At 42.3% G+C, this 21,690-nt stretch overlaps 1 protein-coding gene across 1 annotated transcript in view; it reads right to left on the reverse strand.

Annotated features, from left to right (window-relative positions):
* Positions 1 to 1,810: 1,810 nt before the first annotated feature.
* Positions 1,811 to 21,690, reverse strand: part of TMEM67 (transmembrane protein 67) — a gene marked incomplete at its 5' end in the record, with an annotated part of 41,021 nt that continues 21,141 nt past the window's right edge. Inside the window, 16 exons of the mRNA XM_080938783.1 lie at positions 1,811 to 2,190; positions 3,054 to 3,196; positions 4,923 to 5,025; positions 5,688 to 5,792; positions 5,896 to 6,012; positions 8,810 to 8,926; positions 9,429 to 9,509; positions 10,539 to 10,679; positions 12,768 to 12,907; positions 12,997 to 13,096; positions 14,058 to 14,144; positions 14,353 to 14,451; positions 16,380 to 16,478; positions 17,575 to 17,631; positions 20,041 to 20,146; positions 21,118 to 21,241. Coding sequence (XP_080794909.1) covers positions 2,110 to 2,190; positions 3,054 to 3,196; positions 4,923 to 5,025; positions 5,688 to 5,792; positions 5,896 to 6,012; positions 8,810 to 8,926; positions 9,429 to 9,509; positions 10,539 to 10,679; positions 12,768 to 12,907; positions 12,997 to 13,096; positions 14,058 to 14,144; positions 14,353 to 14,451; positions 16,380 to 16,478; positions 17,575 to 17,631; positions 20,041 to 20,146; positions 21,118 to 21,241 — 1,700 coding nt within the window. The 3' untranslated portion in view covers positions 1,811 to 2,109. The remainder of the gene's footprint in view (positions 2,191 to 3,053; positions 3,197 to 4,922; positions 5,026 to 5,687; positions 5,793 to 5,895; positions 6,013 to 8,809; positions 8,927 to 9,428; positions 9,510 to 10,538; positions 10,680 to 12,767; positions 12,908 to 12,996; positions 13,097 to 14,057; positions 14,145 to 14,352; positions 14,452 to 16,379; positions 16,479 to 17,574; positions 17,632 to 20,040; positions 20,147 to 21,117; positions 21,242 to 21,690) is intronic.

The raw sequence follows: 21,690 nt of genomic DNA on the forward strand, positions 1-21,690 counted from the left end.
CTTGCTTCCTGGCGCTGAGATGATCAAGGCACAGGACTGATGCCTCCTGAAGTGTGGCTCAGGATAAATTAGTCTGTATAATATACCCCAGGCATGCTTCTACCTAACCCCTCTAGTTCTAAGAACTGGCTCTAGGAGGAGCAGAATCTCCCATCAAGAAAGACAAAGGAGCAGAAACATCAAAGTATAACAAATTAAATAAATAAATAAATAAATAAACAAACAAACAAAAATGGATGGTATGTGTATTCTATTCAAATTACTTGTGCCACTTATTCGGGTCATTCTATATGTTCTGTTCCTCTAGAGAACTTGAACTAATACACTAGGCGAGGCCTTCTACCACTGAGCTTCCCTGCCACTCCCACTCCTCTTAGTAATTACTCCTTGGGACATCCCATGTGGTGTGAAGGATACTATACCTAGTAAAGATGTAACAATATTCCTGGTAAGTGAAAAACCTCTCTGAACTCCAAGGTGTTCTTGACAGGCCTGGCACATGTTCATTACGCTGCTCTACACTTCCTACTTCCGTTCTGTGATGTAGACTTCCCCTTAGATGATGCTGGTGGATATTTGCATACAGGAAACGGGCACAAGCTTCCTGTTTGAAAGCACTGAGTTAAAAGTCATTGTGACCTGTGTGGTCTCCAGTATGGCTTTCTCCAATGGCAGCAGCCTGTTTATACAAGTATTTTAGGGGATTGCCCATGAGAAGGATAGAAAGTACACGGCAGTTAAAGAGCCCTCTGGGATTTGTTTCATTGTGGCAAGAGTGGAAGATGCAGCCAGGGCTGCTAGAAAATGGGTGAAACTACAAGAAAACAAACCAAGGGAAAAACCATGCACCAGAGCGATTGAGCACAGGACTTTAAAATGTGGGTGTCTTAGTCAGGGTTTCTATTGCTCCAATGAAATACTATGTTTAAGAAACAAGTTGGGGAGGAAAGGGTTTATTCAGCTTACACTTCCACATTGCTGTTCATCACCAAAGGAAGTCAAGACTGGAGCTCACACAGGGCAGGAAACTAGAGACTGGAGCTGATGTAGAGGTTATGGAGGGATGCTGTTTACTGGATTGCTTCCCCTGGCTTGCTCAGCTTGCTTCCTTATAGAACCCAGGACCACCAGTCACAGTGGGCTCAGCCCTTCCCGCTTGATCACTAACTGAGAAAACGCCTTACAGCTGAATCTCATGGAGGCATTTCCTCCAGGGAAGCTCCTTTCTCTGTGAGACCTCCAGCGTGTGTCAAGTTGACACAAAACCAGTCAGCACAGTGGAGGCACTAGGAACAATGGCTGCCATACTTTGTCAAACAGGAACACAGGTGTGCCAAGGTATTAAAACAACAACAAAACAATTCAGCGTGGTCCTCACAGCATTTTCCCCTTTCATCCTCAGTAAGTGCAGCACCGGATCTTGTATTTTTAAATTTATTTAAAGCATTTAGCTTAGTAGTAACCATTTACTGTGGAAAGAAGGCTGAATTGTTTAAGTAGGTGGGCTTAAAACTCCATGTTGCTTCATTTATTCACCTCTGTAGCTTTCATAAAGACATCCCTGTTCTGAGGCCCTTTGGAAACCATCGTTCCAAGGACTCAACTTTTTCTCTTTCCCTGTTTCTGTTCAGTTATCCACAAAAGTAAAGATCCAGCTTGGGCAGTGGCTGAACACCCTGCTCTGACAGCACTGCAACCCTGAATGCTAGTTCTTCTAGTAGGTACAGATCAAACAGGAAATAGAAGTGCAAAAATATTTTATTCTACATTTTCAATGCACAAATACACACCACATGCACACAGCCTGGCCTTTAAGTGGTCACACAGCATCATTGTAGGAAGCAGCTACACATGTTGGTCGGGGGTCTGCCAATCAGCAGCAGCTCCAGGGACCTCCAAGTCCACGGCAGGCCATGAAAAGAATTCCTTAAGAGTGTATTGAGGGGAAATGGTATTTTTACTATCTCATATTTTACAAGCTATAAAAATAAATCTTTCTGTAAGTAAAAAAATGGAAGAACAATATGTATTACAAATTAAAAAAATATATATAACTTGATATCACGGCTTGGCCACATCATACTGAGTCCTTAAGTTCTGTATCACAGTTTAGATCAGAAATCTTTCATCCACTAGTGTTTTGGTTGCCAAATTCTTTTGTCCTACTGTATTTCGGATAAATCGAAAAATCTAGAAAAGCAAAACAATGAATAAGAATATTAAATACACAAATCAATTTAAAGTATCTAAATGAAACTAGCTAATTTTCCAACCACTTCATATCATGAATGAGATACTTTAATTACTAGATACAGTTATTTTAAAAATATACATATTAGAAAATGTTTCTTATGAATTATACACATACTTCTCATGCTCACAAGAATATACTTTTAAATACTTAAGGAATTTAATTCCTGAAACTATGGAAAGATCAAACACAGCTCCCCGGTAAGGGCAGAATTTGCCTATGACTCTAAACCCAGGAATAATAAACATGTGGTGACTCATTCACCCTCGATGCGGGAGGGTGGCTGGGCGCTTTGATAACACCCCCGATGCGGGAGGGTGGCTGGGCGCTTTGATAACACCCCCGATGCGGGAGGGCGGCTGGGCGCTTTGATAACACCCTCGATGCGGGAGGGTGGCCGGGCGCTTTGATAACAGTGTTTCAAGCACAGCTACCGTTTCTTGAAATGGTCCACCCAGTGAGGCTGTGCGCAGCTGGGTACAGCTCTGAACCACATCCCCAGTGCTTGCTCCTTGGACGTGAGTGGGACGTAGGAAAATCAGTGCTCACTGTTGCTGTGTGGGAGACTGGTGGCGGTTAAGTGTCTTCCCAAGTGCTAAAGCCACTTTTCCTTCCACTGGATCCTAGAGCATTTTATTGTCCCCAAGGGGCAGAGTGCTGTATGGTCTTTTGAATGGTTCTTCTTTCCTTTGGTCTGTGTTAATACTGAAAGTGGATGCTCTTACCTTCTGTTAAGAAAATAAGTACCCTCGCTTCTAACACGCCTGCTTTAGAAGAAACCAGAGCGCGCTGTTAGACTTACCTCTTGCTGCAGGTAGGTGAGGAACGATGCTAAAACAAAGTTCTGGCAAGCCAAGTCCACAACACAGAAGAACAACAGATCAAAGATGAGGAGCGTGGCCTCGTTCCCATAATACAGCACACTGCTGAAAGAATGGCTTTCATCTACAGAACGCATGAGGATGTGCCAATCAGTGACAGGAAAGGTCTGTGCCACCCTCTGGTCACAGCAGATGCAGATAAGCGTGAGGTACACTATGGCTCACACTAACGTCAGAGGTGCTGAGACTGCCAGTCTAAAATGCTGGTCAAAGCACTGGGAAACACTCAGAAGCAGTAGTTTTAACATCAGCAAACGTCGATGATTGCTATAGTGTGTGTGTTATGAAGGACTTTAAAGAGCAGTGAGTGAATGTTTGTCCTCTACTCATAGAACTAAAGGCTAAATTAATCTTCAAGATGGTGTCTAAGATAAAGAATAAAAGATAAAAATCCAAGTCACAGCATGCGCATGTGAGAGTTTCTGTGTCAGTTTCCTACAGTTTTGTCCTCTTTGCACTCAACACACAATTCTGTTCTCTCGGGGATTTGAACACTGTTTGAAAAGACCTGAGAAGTGCTCTTGACCCTGTTACCATGGAAAATAAACAACAAAATCTGAATGTGCACCATGTCTTCCTCCCCAGAGCTGCTCTGTTCTATCTGGTTAGTGACCCTCTTCCTGTGTCCACCCCTCCATACTGGGTCAGTTCACACACTTCAGTACCATGACCCCTCTTCCTGTGTCCACCCCTCCATACTGGGTCAGTTCACACACTTCAGTACCATGACCCCTCTTCCTGTGTCCACCCCTCCATACTGGGTCAGTTCACACAGTTCAGTACCGTGACCCCTCTTCCTGTGTCCACCCCTCCATACTGGGTCAGTTCACACACTTCAGTACTATGACACCTCTACCTGTGTCCACCCCTCCATACTGGGTCAGTTCACCTCAGCAGCCATCTTTCTAGCACAGCTTTCACTATGTGTCCTCACCAAAACCAAATGCTGCTAACACACTCTCAAACTGGACAGATCTTATTACCTTTTATATTATACGTTTTAAAAGATACAGGTTAAGAACAATGGAATGACACATGTATATGAAATAATTTTAGTATTTCAAACCCATGGATCAATTTGTATATAGCTGGTGGTGCATATTAAATATTTTTTTTTCTGGAATGACTAGCCCGTAAGATAAAGGGAAACTCATAAAACAAATTATTTAAAACATTTGTTTTTAAGTGGGGCTTAAAGAATGTCTCGACAGTTAAGAGCACTGGTTGCTCTTTCAGAGACTGGGGCTTGATTCCCAGCTCCATGGCATGGCTCACAACAGTACTGCAACTGGGGGTCCACTGCCCTCGTCTGACCTTGGTGGGTACCAGGCAGGCACTTAGATGGGACATAGACATATATTCAAGCAAAGTACCTATAAACATAAAGATTAAATATATAAAACATTTAAAGACGACTCCTATCACTAGCATGAGTCACTTTTTAAGACTGGCTAAAAATAGATAAACCATATAGTATTCTTTAGACATTTTGTAAGTCTGTCATTAAATGCATATTCTAATAAAATCTAAATTTAAATTAAAATTTAAATGTATTTATTTTATTATCTAATTCTGAATGTGGCTCTTTGCATATATATGTATGTATATATATATTTTATATATATATATGTACATATATATATATATATTTCAACATAACATGGAACAACTGTAGTTCCATCAGGTTGCCCTAGTTAAGTCCCCATTGTTTCTATATAAAATTATAAAAATCAGTGGAAGAACAACAACAGTACCCCTGCCCCCCAAGCGGCAAGGACACGGGGAGTCACCGTTGTAGAAGATGCTCTGCTCCATGGGCTCCATGAATTCCATCCCAAGGATTCTTTCAAGAAGCAACTTATCTTTTATAAAGTAATCCATTTCCTTGTGAACCTAGTTTGAGAAGACAGTCATGTAAAAAACTGTAAAGAAATAAATGTTTTCTGATTAATGAAAAATTGGAAGTAGAAAAACTGAGGAGAGAATAATAGACAAAGAAAAACTTGTGTAAGATGAATCACTGAGCTAGATTTTAAATTAATTAATATTAATTTTTTAAATCTAAAATTATTTTAGAAACATTTTAAATCTTAAATTCTTAAATTTAAGATTAAAAATCTTTAAGATTTTAATTTAATTTAGAATTAAGATTTTAAATCTTTAAAATATTAAGTTTAAGGCTAGATATACTGAAAATTGATTTATAAGATGCTTTTTAAAAATACAATCATAGTGTAAGGATTTCAATGAGAAGTAACAATTTGGTGACACACAGTTTTAGTACAGAATAAAGTTCCACTAGGATTTTATGGGACATATATAAGGGAGTCATCATTTGCTAATGGCACATTAAAATCACATTTTTTCTTTAAGATAATCTAACTTTATGTCTAAACCATACGTTGTTATGACTATACATGCTTCTTAGAAAATATTATTCCTCAGCATTAACTGTGACAGAAACAAAGGCACGGAGCTCACTGACACGGCTGACTGCAAACAGACCTGAACTCAGAGCAGCAGGCAACCTGGCTCACAGACATGCGAATACATACGTGGTCAATGAAAGAGCCCAGGAACTTGTTCATTGCATGGTACGCTTTTATACTGTGCTCAAAGGTGCTTCCTGATGAGCTCAGCAGTCTGGCAGGGCCGTTTCTCTACCATGCAAAAGAGAAATGTGTAAACGTAACAAGCCGTATGCTTCGGAATTTAAATGACCCTAAGCACGGCAAATGCATGTGAGCGACACTTCATACAAACCCTTGTCAATGTCTCATGGATCCTGTCATAGTGCTGTCTCATTTGACTAGAGACTGCAATCTGAAACGTCTGCCCGTCCGTGTTGGGCACCAAACCTCTTTGGCTGCACAGATTTTCCTAAAAAAAAAAAAAAAAAAAAAAAAAAAATTAAGGGTTTAAATTGAGATAGAATGATTGCCAAAGGTCTTTCTTAAAAAGAAAGCATACCATTTTTACTGTTTTTAATCCACATGTTACAAGACTTATTAATCTAATGAAATCTTGCTGGTACTGTACTTGAGACAAAGCCTAGTGTTTTGCACTGGCCGTATCTGACCACATTCCACATCACTGTCATTCCAGCCTCCCCGATCTCCGAGTCACCTTCTTTCCTCTGCTCTAAACCACCGAGTCCATTGTACAGTTGGTATCTGAGTTTCCATGGTGATAACCTTACCGGTCTTTAATGTTTGTAAGAAAACACTCAACAGTGAAAGTTACGGACAGGTCACCTTCCCACAAGACTATACACCGACAAACACAAACCCACCATTTTGCACTAGCTCACTGCCTAGCCAGTTTCCACCGATGGCTCGTGGTCGCATCAGACTCTGGCTCTGTGACTGTTTACCTACTTTAGAACTTACTACTGCCTATCATCTGTTCCCAGACAGCACGCAGTGCAGCCTTTGGTTTCCACAAACTTAAAGGAAGATATATATGAGATCCTCTAAATAAAATTTTAAATTAAAAAGTATAGGCAACTGTGGAGGATGAAGAATGTATAAACTATAAAGAGGAACCAATAAAAGATTAGCGATAGATTTCAACATCTGGGCTAAACATACTTAAAGCTCTTCATCCCCGGCTCTTTTCTAAGTCACAAACATACAAACAACAACAAACACCGTGAATCACACTTTTGTTAAACATCAGATCCTGAAAAATCTCCATGTTGCTGCATAGTCTATAACGCATTTGGGTGAGGTAGAAAGGCTGACTTTTATTTATCTGTAAAAAGCGGCATTTCAGAAATAGCACCCAGGCACAATCTAACACCTCTGCTCGGTCGGTTTTGATGAACCTCCAGTCTTCACGGCTCCCATCTGGCAGGTAAGCCAATCATGACGGGGACCGTGTGGGCCTTTGCTGCGGTGAGCAAAGGGTCTTCCTTCCCCTCAAGCTCCACCATCACCGGGGCTCACACGGAGAACTGGAGTGCTCAGGGGCCCAGCCCCCGCTGCCTTGCTAGCACTTGAGCATGTGAGGCACAGTGATTCTTGTTGACTTTCGGCTGCTCCCTAGTCCTCCCAGGCATTTTCCAAGACATTTATGCCTTCGTCCTCCTCATCCTCCTCTTCAAAGTCCTTGCCACTGAGACTGTCCTCACTGTCTGCCATGAGGATGGTGGACTCCCATCTCTAATACAAAGCATTTAGGCACTAACTTCAGAGGTTTAACTGTAAAGATAAACCAACTTACATAATAATGTCAGACTTCTGAATGTTTTCTTCTTGTGTAAAAATCTAGACTCTAAGTAGCTACTGTATTTTGAATTTTCCTTGAGTTAAAATCCATATAACCAAAGACTATAGAGTCCCAAGAAGCTCCTGGCATATACTATTTAAAACATTTTCCATTTGTAAAACATACTTTCCTGATAACACTTGTTTTATGGGTGCCCATTTTATTAACTATTAGCTTCAAAAAAGTATGGTTTGTTGAAGAGGGAAAACCATGATTTTAGATATCAATATCACCGACATATTAGTTAATGCACTTTACCCTAATTTGCTATCTTTTACGTATGACTGATATATACGTCCTCTGATAGTAAACTAAACTAAATTGCCTCCCTTACTAATGTTTTCTTTTTGTTATACTTTTAATGGCATTCCTCAGTTGGAAAATCTTTTCCCCAGTGGCTTATGGTTTAAAGTATTACAGGTAACCTTCCAACCCGGGCACTTCTAAGAGCTAAGGGAGGGTTTAGCTGAATTCTCCAAGCCACAGATATGGGCTCAGTGAACCCCTAAGGCCTTCTTAGCCTCCCTTGGATTTTAGGGGAGGGTACAGTAGAAAGAACAGCACATCAGTCCTTGCTGGGTTTCAGCATCACCCACATTAAGCAGCCTTTGTTTCATTTTATCTCCCGGGCTTCTTTGTCCTCAGGGTGTTTCACAGCAGACTTCGGAGCCTGTCACTTCACGTGTGACTCTAACAAGGACTTGATAATACAACGACCATTGTAGTTTTTATAACCAACAAAATTAATTATTGCTTGATATCAGTTAACATCAAATCCATTAACTCAGACTTTACTCAAAGTCCATATCTTAACGTCACTGCTTTGTTTTCTAAGTGTCCCTCATGTGTGGCATCTCCTCTCCCCAGCCCTCCTCTCTTGTATGCTGCTGGTTTGTCAGACAGCCATGTGCTCTGAGGCGCTCTGCATGTTTCCTGTGCTAACACATCTGTCGGTTCTGTCCAAGCTGCTCCTCGAGTCTGTTACTTCCTACAGAGCTGTGGTTAGATCTAGAGATTTGATATCTTTAGGCTCAGTTTTCACGGCATAGCAGGAAGTGCAGTGTTGGCTTGCTTCATGTTTAACTGAAAAGAGTCACTGTGCCCCGATCACGCCAGCTTGACCTTTCGAGCTCGCTACTGACACGCACTTGTTTTAAGATCCACTGATGACTGCAGCCTGTTCTCATCTATGAGACACAGTGAAATGGTGATTTCCTGACTTAAACATCTTCCTCCTCTCCCTGCCGAGGAAGAGCCTTCTGACTACTCTGAAATCCAGCTCACGTGGGAACGGCAGGGCAGACCCAGGCTCTGCTCACACTTGGGTCATCACCTGGTAAACCTGCAGCTTTCAAAAGTCATTTGTGAGGATTACGTTTTCAGCTTAGACAAGATGCAGAATTCTTACCGCCTCTCGCTTAAGGTTCAAGTTCATTTCCTCCATGTTAGTGTCTGCATGGCCGTGGACTGACCTCCCATGAATGTAATATCCAAAACATCTGTGGGACAGCAGGAACACCGACACCTGCAGAAAGAGAAGAAAAAGAAGCAGTCAGGGGCTCCCCCATCAAACTACCAAGTAAGATTTTGTGAAGATTGCTCCCCTTTGCCCAAAATAATGAGGACTGAATTCTTAGGAAGTATATGAAGTGGAAACCAAATTAGCAAGGAAGATAATGGTGTTTGCTTTGTATAAAGTTAATGGAAAGAAGACTGGAGCTGTTTCCTAAGAATGTGTGTACAAGCCTCAGGGGCTGTAGGATTGAATCATAATTATTCACATAAACTGCAGATAAAGAAGAAAAAAGGCAAGGCAGGAGTATTAACTCGTGGAACAGTGTATCTGTGCTTTAAATTAACAGCTGGTTGGGAGTTAGATTAGCAATCCAGTATCACAAGCCCCTTATTAAAGTGCCTCAGTGCTGCCTGCTGAAATGTACGGCACACTGTAAGGCTTCTCTGCACATCCCGGTGTCCTTCCAAAGTGGAAAAGTAACAGTCGCAGGATGATATGAGAAAGTACTCACATTACTCATGGAGCACAGGTCAACGAACTGCCGGATTTTGTCTTCTATGAATCTCTCATAAAAGGCAGCGAAGAAAACAACCTGAAACAGTAAGTCCCAGTCACGCCTGCTGCCTCCCTGGAGGAGTCCACCTTCCTTAATAACCACAGGGGAGTAGTTTAAGAAAACAGAAATTCCAACCAAGAACACAGTGGCCTCTAATGGTACTCATGGGGTAAAATCCCGTTTGTCTGCTCCGAGTCTATCCCCAAAGGAAGCGGGATTTAGAATTATGTCAAGAGTTCCTGAGGGGTCATGTTGAAAGGTACCATGTTTGGGGCTTCCCCACCACTCTCTGATCTAGCCTTGCTCTTCCTTGTTAACTATCTCCCGTCAAATACCTCCACAGCGTCCGCACAGTCTGCTTAGCTCTTTTTAGTGTTGGGGCTTTCACAGATTCACTTAGTGAAATGGGAAACGCTTTACACAGTGAACTCACACTCATCACAGGATCCCATTGCCAATGCTATCACACGTGTGTTCTCCCTCCTGGTGAGAGGGAGAACACTTACGAGAGCTCTCACTAGCTCTAGCTCTGTAGCTTCAAGTTGGAACAGTCTCACCAATGCTTGAAACATGTATATTCCAAAAGTCAGTTCTCAGGACGGGGGTGGGGAGGGGCAGGGGGTGGGGAGGAGAGTCCACCCTTAGATTGTGGACTTGAATGTAGTCCAAGGAAAAATGATAACTGAAACAAACAGGTAAAGAAAATGCCATATGCAAACATAACAAGAAAGAAAATACAGTGCACATCTGCCCTGGATCTGAGTCTCCACAAAAGCGTCCAGAGTCCACGACTGGCAAGAAGTGAACTCTGACACCAAACTGCCTGGGTTCGAATCCCAGTGTTGCCATGTCCAGCTGTGTGAGCTTTAGCTGGGTGAACCTTCCAGAGCCACATGTCCCCTGGCTTGTAACAGGAGGATGCTGAGTCTGTGAAGTACAGACGAAGTAGTTAGCGTGCATAAAGCTGTTTTATTACTGCCGTTGTCACCTTCGTTCTGCTGTAGGACTCAGCATCCGAGAGACATAGGTACCCAAGCAGGGTTCTGCACTGGCATTGTCATTTACCTGTATCATTCCAGTCACCAGCCAGATAGCAGTAGCCACGGCGTATCTCAAAATGCGACTGTAAGGAGCTGTGTAGTCTGACAGGCTTCTAGAAAGGCTGGAGGATGAATCCATTAACGCCAAGTTTTTGAATCCCACAACCTGAGGGAGAAAGGAAAAATGAGAATTTAAACAGATATAGGAAAAGTTTTTAGACTGAAAATGAAATACTTTTCTTTACCTGTCTTGAAAAACAAGCTTGCAAACAGTAGGAAACGTAGACACAAATCAAATCTAAATCTACCAATAAATTAAACAAACTAGCAATTCAGAAATAGTTAACACATACTAAATACTTCCTGTATTTCAGAACAATACATTCCAAAATGCCTTCCACCTTCTTGGGTGAAATGAGGCCGTAGTTAAGTAAATTTGATGGGTTCATTACATTGACTGCCATGTCTCTTCCCCATGTAAAATAAAACAGAGTTTGACAATTTTTATAGAAAGGTTCCTATAAAATTTTATTTACTCTAGTGTTTTGCAGAGTTAACTGCAGAATCATGTAGCAACTTTTCAAGTTCATCAACTATTTAAATCCTATTTTTATTATTTAAAGCTGGGTCTCCTTAACCTAGGCCAGGGTGGAACTTGCTATGTACGTGAGCATGACCTTGATGTTTTATTTGATTTTATTTTTTGTGGTGATGCTTTTGTTTTCAGTTTCACAGGAGACACTGCCATGTATATGGACACACTGCTGTTACTAATAGGAAGAGCAGCTGTGCTTCTGTTAACAATCCCTCCCACCAACAGTGGCCTATAATTAGTGACATCTTACAAGCTTGTATCATCTCACAATATTACATCATGCTTTGGAAACTGAATCCTCAGTGTAACAGTGTTAAAGTGAGAGGCCCACAGGGAGGGTTAAGACAGGACCACTCCACCCTCAGGAGTGGAAGGATGGGCGAGTAAAAGAGGCTTGGATCAGCAAGGTGGATGACCTCGAATTCTTTTTCTTCTTTCTTTTTTTTTCTTTTAAAGATTTATTTATTTATTTCATGTATGTGAGTACACTGTCAATGTCTTCAGACACACTAGTAGAGAGCATAAGATCCCATTACAGATGGTTGTGAGCCACCATGTGGTTTCTGGGAATTGAACTCAGGACTTCTGGAAGAACAGTCGGTGCTCTAACCTCTGAGCCATCTCTCCAGCCCTGACCTTGAATTCCTGATTCTCTTTTGCTTCTGTCTTCAGAGACTTGGAGGTTACAGTCCTGTACTACCATACCTGACTTCATCAAACAGAGTTAAAACAAAACAAAACACTGCTTAACAAAAAGATAAGTATTTGAGGCAAGAGAAGAATTGAGTAGCTTAATTTCATCATTCTACAGCCATCATTCTACAATATATGTGTACCCTGAGGAGTCATGCTGTGTACTGTAAACATAAAATCTGTGTGGAGAGATATGCTGGAGAGCAAACTTAGGGCCTCTTGGGTGTTGAGTAATTGCTTTATTACTGAGCTATTTCCTCCGGCACTGCATGCCCCACTTCCTTTAACCATTTGGTCTAGACCAGCTTTGAACTCCTTCTCAAGGCCAGGAAGGCCCTGAACTTGTGACCCTCTCATCTCAAATTCCCAGGTAGAAAATGTACAATTGTGCAGAAGTGGTCCCGAGGCAGGGGTGAGAATGTGGATCATATGGAAGGGGAAGCTTTATGAAACTACATAGATGACATCACCTGAAAGCTACTAAAAATAATCTGTAGTGATAGGCAACACAGATATTTTATACAAGCTCACCGGGAATTCTGCCGTAGCTACTCCCTAAAGCCAGAGAACTTAAATTCATGGAGGCACAGGCAGACTGGTGGTACCCAGGGCTTCAGGGAAGGGAAAGGGGGGACTGAACTGTTGCATAGGAACGAAGAGCTTGGGTTGTAAACAGAGCTCAGGAGGCAGATGTGGTGTGGTGAGAAGTGTTACAGAGCGGATGTATCTACAGCACTGAGCTTTGCATTTGAAATGGTTCTGGTGGGCAGCCTGCTAAGGCCCCATCACAGCTTATTCATGTTTTGCTTTGTTTGTAAAGGGCGAATGTAAAAGACATTTCCTTATACTGTTTTGCCTCCAATACTTCACCACAGAAACCTGCTGCACAGTCTGAGAAATCGCTTGGGATGACAGCACTATGCAGTGCTAAGGAGCCACTCCAAAGGGCTGGGAAACACTTCATACCTCCAAGAAGAAGAGTGTGGTAAGCACTTGAAAGAGGGGATTAATTTTTCTCACAGTCTGAATCTCATTCCATTCATTTGCCACGAAATACGTTCTCCATATGCTCACAGGAACGGTGGCGCTCCGCACACCGCCCTCACCTGGGACGGGAGAGGAAGTGAGTAAAAGCCTTTTCCCTCTGTGCTGCGGGCAGCAAGAGAATTAGGGCACAAACACCGATTCCAGTTACCTTCAACAGCTTTCAGAACTTTTCCTTTCGGCCGTTCCCAATCAATAAAGAATATATCTATGGTAATCTGGGATATGAGCTTATGCAAAAATTGCAGAGCCTAAAAATAACATACAACAAAACACTTGAAAAAAATCATCACGCAAGAGTATAAAGGTACATATTCTTTACAAAGCACAGTGTAATCACAAGAGCACATCATATACCAAGTGTATTGAACTGCCACACACCTGTTAATTCACACCTAAAAATTCTTCTTCTCCTAAAAAAGGAACATGGAAAAAGAAGAGATATCTGCTTTCCCTGTCTCCTATGAGACCTTTGAATAAACGACTCCCTTCCTCTAGGAGTTCTTTATACAAATGGTAACTTGCAAAGCCCCGTGGGAGCAGTAGACACCCTTGCTTCTTTTCCATCTCTGGTGCTGAGACAGAAAGCAGTGGGCTATTGAAACGAATTTCAATCAGTTACAGGAAAAGTCCATCCAAACTGAGTTCTCATCCTGGGCCGTTACTGGTCAAGGGCTAAAAATCCCAGTACAGGATTGTAACTCTGCTGAAGAGTTCCTTTCTCAGTGGGTAACACAGACACTTCACTTCCAAAAGCCAATGGGAGGCAGCCTACCAAACAGGTGTGTGAGGAGCTATCAGCTACACGCTTGAGGGGTAGTTGCCACAGAAAGATGAGAAGGAAAGGTTAATGCTAATTTCTACAATCCCAACACATCACCAGACTTAGCTTCTAATCCTCATTAACACAGAGACAGAATCCACTATGGAAGGTATTTCGCCCCATGGTGTTTTTAAAGAAAAAGTTAAACATTGAAATATTTTGTCCAAATGGCTGTAAACCATGACTGCAAGTGTAAATTTATAACTTCTTTGACGACATGATTTAAGGTATGGACACATTTATAAATAAAGGCACGCTTCCTATGTAAAACAAAATAACTGATGCTTTGTTCAAAACCCAAAAATTTACACCAAAAATTTTAAATGAACTTGGAAGACTGGGTCTTCAGCAGGCTTTTGGAATGGGGTGAGCAGTCCTCTGAAACATACCTTCATAGCAAAGGCACACCCCACATAGGTAACGAAACGCTCTTCCTGAACTGGCATCGGCAGCAAGACAGAGACAGACTTCTGTGCCTGTTGTGACAACCACACAAGGATTTTACTACACAATCTATAATCCAAAGGAAGCACACACAAATGGTGTTGTCCTCCATACATGGGACACCAAAGGGTGAGGGTAACAGCTCTCCCTATGAGCTTGAACAGAAATAGTCCTTTATAAAAAACTGCTTACTAGTTATTCAGATATTGACATTTTGGTTAAATTCAAAAACTCACTCACTTTGAAGAAAATAAGCCAGTAAAGACCTGTTCCCACTGTGATGATGAAGAATACATTGGCTAGATCGCCAGCATAGTACAGCAGGAATTTCATAACTGTCTGCGATTTAAAAAGAATTACAACTGTTAAAGATTCCATTTATTACCTGCTTATTATATTTATTTCTGCTAAAAATTGAGAAGGAAATATAAGCTCTATTTCACTTCCATTATATATAAAATAGAAATAATAAAAGCACTGTTTTTATTTTAAGAACTTAAAGTATAAAAATACTTTTCTCTGTCACTCTGTATGTTTGTATGTTTGGGCATGTGTGTATGTGCATGTATGATCTATGTGCATAAGTGTTATGTACCATGGAATGTATTTATTTAGAGGTCAAAGGACAACCTTATGGAGTCAGTTCTTCATGTATGTTTTAGGAGTAGAACTGCTGAGGGCTATGCAGGAGGAACAGAAAATAGCTTTAGAACTCATGGAATGCAGCCCACTGGTTACCATAGCCACATGGGTGAGCTTCTGTGTGGCACAGTCCCGAGGACCATGAGTCCTGAGGACTCCATGCTGTTGTGGAGCTCTGCTCTGCTTGCTGCCCTCACATCCCTCTTTGTCTAAGAATTGTATGAAAACTCTTAACAGTATCTCTGGCATTCACAGTAATAGTGCTTGATCTCTTTCGGGTGAAGCAGGTGAATAGTTCAATGACCACCCTAGAGAACACCTTGAAGCTGCCAGTTTCTCTCACTGACAGGCAGCAACAGACCCACAGTGACCACTGTGGGATAGATGAACAGTTCAAAGCTGACCCGTGTGGAAGGCCTGCTTTGACTACCCCAAGAGGAACACTAGCCCTCTTGCTCTGACTCCGCATCAGCCTGGCTTGGTCAGGAAGACAGCCTGGTGACTCCGGTAACACAGGACCTTTCTCTTGCTCTATGGAGGATGAGCATGATGGCTGCTGTGCAGTGCCTGCCTTTGTCATCCGTAGAGTGGGAGCAGCAATAAAGCCCAGCCAGGTAGAAGTATAAGACCGTGATGCAAAGAATGCACATAAAACTTAAAGACGTGCCTGGTGCACAGTAAATATTCAATAAATGTTAGGCAAAAAAAAAAAAAAAAAAAAAAAAAAAAAAAAAAACTCAAAGACTAAATGAGAAGGAAACTGTCAACTTAATGGAGTAAAAGGCGTTGAGATGGGCAAGTTTTCTAAACAAAATAAATATAAATATATAACACATACAAGAGTCATATGACACTGTGGAAGTTAAATAAATACTAAAAGCTAACTGTATACTGACCGTTAACGTTGTAGATAAGATGACACGTAGCTCATACATTTGCATAAAAGATTTCACCATGAAGAACAAAAAGGAGGTTAATATTTTCAGAAGACAAGTTCCTTCATATGAATAAGAAAAAGAAGGAACCCAATAGAAAAACAAGCAAGAGATCTAAATAATTCACAAAAAGGAGTCTAAACATTAAAAAAAGTATATAAAAGTCTGGAGAGATGGCTGAGCAGTTAAGAACACTTTCTGCTCTTCCAGAGGTCCAATTCCCAGCCCCCATCTCTCACAACCACCTATAACTTCTGTTCTGGGGGATCTGCTGCCCTCGAACTCTTCTGGTACCAGGCACACACGTATTGCACAGGTAAACGTGCAGGCAAAACACCATGCCCATAAAATGAAAAATTTAAAGTACATGAGAAATAAAACAGAGAAAATAAAATCAATATATGCCACTGCACTGGACAAACTGGAAAGGTTGAAACACACCAAGCAATGGTAAAGACAAAACTAAGACAGGAGGTGGGGATGTGGGCAGACTGTGGGATCCTGGGATCTTGGTCCCCCCATAGGGGACCAAGTGAGCTGGCATGTGTTCTGCCACCTTAAAATCATTTTCCTGACTTAAACTCCAAAAAACCAAAGGCAACTTTCCTCTTCAACTTCTAGCTGTATCTTATGAGAACGATCCAGAATAGTCAAAAGATTAAAAAATGTCATTTAAAATCAAAAGCACACCTGTAAATCTATCATGGGGCTCCCGATGCGTCTCTTCCATCCTGCTGTCTTCAAAAGAGAAGATAACACAGCCAGCCCACCCAGCACACCCAGCGCGATCTAAAACAGAAAAAACAAGACAGAAAAGAAAGGAAAACATTAGAACCTACATACTTCCTCTCACTGGGAACAGAGTGGAAGCCCTCCAACAGCGATTGACAGGGAGTGGCTGAATGGCAGGGAGCTGGACCAGATTCCCATGGCTAAGTTTGGGGGAAACTGAGCAAGAAAAATGAACAGCAATGGAGTATAAAATCACCCACACTAAATAAACACAAGATCAAAAAATGAAATAAATAATTTTGGAGGCCAAGGGGAAAGCTCTGCTTTATAATAAAGTTCCAATTTATAACTTCAGAAGAAAGGAAGGAAATAAAACACATCAGGCAAAGCTGCAGCAATGCTCTCTACAGACAGGCATCACCAGTGGGCACCAGAATCAGAGGGCAGCAGCTGTGGATGCTCAGACAGCAAGCGCTTGCGGCATAGTTGGGTCCCCAGAACCCATGTAACACCCACATAAACAGCAGAGTGTCATGTGACTGCAGTCTCAGTGCAGCAGAGGCAGAGACTGAGATCCCTGCAGCTTGATGCTCAACTCGGCATGTTCCAAGTCTCTGAGCTCAAGGCTCAGTGAGAGACTCGTCTCAAAAAAGAAAAATTTGTAAATACACACACACACACACACACACACACACACACACACACACACACACACACACACACACCTTGACTCCAGGCACTGAGCAAAGCCTGATGTGTTCCTTTGGCATCTTTAACAAAACTACACAAGCTCAATTTAATCATGGGAAACTTCCAGAAAACCCAAATGGATGGTCAAAAAATACTAACCAAAGTATCACGGCCATGAAACACAAAGAATCACTGGGGCACTGTCACAGACGAGAGGACATATGGAAGATGTGACAACTGAAAGCAATGTAGAGTCAGAAAAATGATGGAGACAAACTTGTCATCTGTGATACCAAACAGAACGCAGGTCTACATCACTACTAATTGCCTGGTTATCATCACTGTGACACAGGGAAGCCAGGATAAAAGCACACGGCAAATCTATTTTCACAACTTTATTTACATATGCATATTTTAAAATGGAAAGTGCATGTAAATATTTAATAAGTTAAAAGGAACTCACGTCTGTCTGAACAAAGGCATCTCCTTGATTCATTTCATATTTCACCGAGAAGGAAATCTGGAATGTAGAAGAGGACGGATTAAGTCATACTAGAACTCAACACCATACACCTATGTTCATGTTCATAAGAATAAATTTGTACCTGGACTTTGCCAAGAGTGTTCTATTTTTAGCAGTCACTATTGTGGATGCTGGCCTTTATTCACACAGAGATATGCTTCCCTGAGAACTTCTACACTGCACTAGTCTCCTCTTGAACATGCACAAGAGGAAAGACGGATTCTTGGGAACGGAGTCTCTGGCAGGAGTTCAGGCCAAGCTAATTACAGTTTGCTTCCACATGGGCTTTTGCTGCTGAGAAATATGATTGACCTTGTATCACACATGTGTCAACTAGCTAAACAACCATCCCCTAAGAAGGCAGAATACTCAAATGTCTAAACAGGAGCCCTGCAGACAGCATGGTATTAAGATGCAAGAGAAAGCATTGGGGCTCACAGAGACTGAAGTGACCATCACAGGCCCTGTATTCGTTTGAGCTAGGTCCTCTGCATATGTTATGTGTAGCCGAGTGTTCTTGTGGGACCTAACAGTGGGAGTGTGGAGTGTGTGTGTGTGGCAGGGGAGGGGTATCTCTGATACTTTTGCTTATGTTTAGATTTTTTCCTCCTACTGTGCTGCCTCATCTAGCCTTGATAGGAACAGTTGTGCCTGCCTTTTTAAAAAGGGAAACTAAGGAGGAGTGTATCTGAAGGAGAGGGGAGGTGTGTGGAGGGGCTGGGCAGAGGGTAGCTTTGTGTGGTCAGTTCTGTCCTTCCACCATTAGGCGTTCCCGGATTGGAACCAATCTGACCAGCGTCTGCGTCTGCGGAGCAGCCGTACCCACCGAGGAGCCGGCTGAGCGCCTCTCATTCCTTATGTGTGGTTTCTCGAGACTTAGCTTGCAAAGTGTGAGCAATAATAATATTTCAAGAAAAGAGTTCTTGCACTGAAATAAGTATGCTTCCTAGGAAATTGTAATCCAGGAGCCTTTTGTTGTTGTTGCTTGGCATGTTTCTGGATTTTCTTCTCTCGTGCTAGTGTAAGGGAACCCAGTGAATGGAAGCTGACTTGGCCTAACTGTTTTTGGTACTGCAGATGAGCAAGAGGTCTCATGGGAGTTGTAGTTTGTTCTTCTGCACTGGTGCTCAGCCTGGGGGTCATTACCACCACAGGGGTCTCAGATCGGGTTATTTATTTCCAACTCATAACAACAGCAAAATTAGTTATGAGTAGCAACAAAAATCATTTATGTGTGTGAGAGCCCCACCTATGAAAGAGGGAAAGCTCACACATCCACACAACATGAGGAACTGTATTAAAGGGTCACGGCATTAGCAAAGCCAGGAACCTGTCACAAGCAGGGTAAGAGCGCCACACCAGCTAAGCAGCGTAGAAGATTAGTAACACAGATAAGAAGGAGAAGTAGAAGACAGAGGTCCGAAGTCATGAGTGAGTGCTATGATAAGGAAAGCTGAGTTCCTACTTCACACGGTCCGATAAATCTCCAAGAGAAAAAACATCCAGGAGTCCCTGATTCACTCTGTCCCTCTCTTTATCTGTCCTTCATGCAGGAATGCTCTCTCTGAGGGACAGACAGAGGGAGGTACTGGCCATGTGTGACCAGGGCTTTCCAGGGTTATTCTTTGGTACAGCCTGCCTTTTGTGTGCACGAGCTCTCGGTCTTTCCTAGGAGGGTCCTCTTGGACACAGAAAGCCTCCAGTCTCTAGTGAAATCAGGGCTGCAGGTCCAAATTCCATTCTCTGGTCCACCTTTGTACTCCTAGTTACAGAGCTGACCACGGTTATCTGTCTGTCTGTTAAAGCATCTCTGTCCAGCAACCCATGGGATGTTGAGCCCACATACACCCATTGTAATTTCTGTTGCTGGTTCAACCAGGCAAGGAAACAAAAAGCACCATGATGAGAAAAGACGGAGGCAGATGCTATGTGCCTCAGTGGAACACTATGGTAGGGTGCTTAGTCGCCGCTAATCCTTGCACTGAGGCACTGAAGGGATGGCTCAGTGGTCAAGAGCGCATTCTGCTCTTGCAGAGGACCTGAGTTCAATTCCCAGTTCCCAGTTTGAGCGAACCATCCCCAATTCCACCTCACTCCAGCTCAGTTCCAGGGGAACCAGATGGCTCTGGCCTGCATGAGAACCTGCACTCACTTGCCGCCCCTCCCCCACCACACATATGCACATAATAAAAATTAAAATTTTATTCGCTATTGCCTTTTAATAGTCAACATCCATCAGAGCTCAGCTTTTTCTCTTTTATTAGACACCGATAACTAAGATTTGACTATATTAAAAAGGGCTTTGTTTAAAACTTTAAAACATTATTACCTTTTGAGCATGATAAGCTACAATAGCATTATAGTAATATTAATTAGTACAAGGGCACTGACTAGTAAAGAACTCACCTTCACAGACTGGCTGTGAACACTTTTGAGGTCAACGTCACTGTAGGCAATGGTAAGCAAGGGAGTGTATATGTTTCCATTTTGTGTGTTGGGTACGAGGCGTATGCTGTTAAAAAAAAATAGACTCAGACTTATAAATCTATTTAACCCCTCAGGCATATATTATCATTTCTTTTTATTTTGTATCGTTTGTCTTTATATTTTAGTAAGGACCAGAGGAGGCTCAGTATAAACCGAGAGTTAAACCATAGCTCATTTCTCATTGGTTAAAACCTTTAACACTAAAGTACACTCCAGGAGACAAGATCTAGGCTCTGAGATATGTATGAAATCCCTGAAGCATCATGAAACATGCTTAAGGAACATCGGAAAGAGCTACACTGCATGACAGCTAAGCAAAAGCAGATAAAATGTAGATTCTCAGATAAGAAAGATAAATTTTTACCAAATCACATGTTACATCTAGTTCTGTTTCAGGCATAACTTGGCAAACTACAGTGTATTAGTAGCATATAGTTAGTGAGCCCAAAAAGAAAGATGCCAGCACGGCCTCCCCCAGGACAAGTCTACCCCGATTAGGTTGGATTTCCTTCCTAATAGGAATTCTACACTGCAGACTGAGCACACGTTAAAACCCAGTGCACAGGGTGTCAGCATGGAGTATGAGAAGCTCCCACGGGGCCCGACTCAGAAGCTCACTGTGAGAGCAAATCAGCAGCTGGAGGACGAGCTCAGGAAGTGCTGAAGTGTAAACCTCATGCATTCTCAGCACACAGAACAGGGAGTGGGGCTCAGTCAGGGTCTTAGTACTACATGGGAAAGAGAACACAGGCTGCACGGTGGTTCACACGCTAAGGTGGGTATTTAGAATGAGGGGGTGCTGCCTAACCTGTGCCAACTTAGACTCTAGATTTAAGACAGAGGGCATGAAAGGAAACGGGGTTGGGAGGCTGAGGAGCGAAGGAAAGCTTAGGTGTGTTTCGCCTCCGTTCTCCCTATTGTCTCTGCCTGGTAATGACTGGCAAGTACTTCCTCATATACCCCAAGTCTACTTCGTAGTCATAAGGCAGTTCTTACCTCAGTGAAATCTGGGTAGCAACTCGAATTACTCTTGGCTGATTTCCCAGGTCACTTTCTCGTCCACTCACTGCATCCACTAAGAAAATGCGCCGGGTCAGAAGCCACTTGCTGGAGCTACTGTCTTCATATTAAAAAAGGAAAGGAAAAAGGTGGCATTAGGAAAACTGCCCTCAAACTGCTTACTATGACATGCACAACACGTACTGAAGAAATCCACGTTAAAACCCAGGCTTTTGCTTTATGTAAGATGGCCACAAAGCCATTCCTGTAAGAAATTGTCAGCCACCTCTGCTCTCTGCCTAGGTCGAATTTTATAGCATGGAGAGCAACAAAAGACATTAGTTTATCCCAAAAGAGGGTCAGAAACAGAGAAGAGAAAGTCTCAGTGCACACTTGTACACATTTTCCTAGGGATATACGCTCAGCCAGGGTATGATGTCCGGAAAGTCAGATTAATAAACAGCCTGAAGCTGCAGCAATCTTACCAGCTGACTGCATGTTGGCTCATACTCTATAAAATCGTGCACTTAGAGGATTTGTGATCAGTATCATCATCGCTGGTTTCCTGAA

Source organism: Micromys minutus (assembly GCF_963924665.1).
Source record: "Micromys minutus genome assembly, chromosome: 26".
NCBI lineage: Eukaryota > Metazoa > Chordata > Mammalia > Rodentia > Muridae > Micromys > Micromys minutus.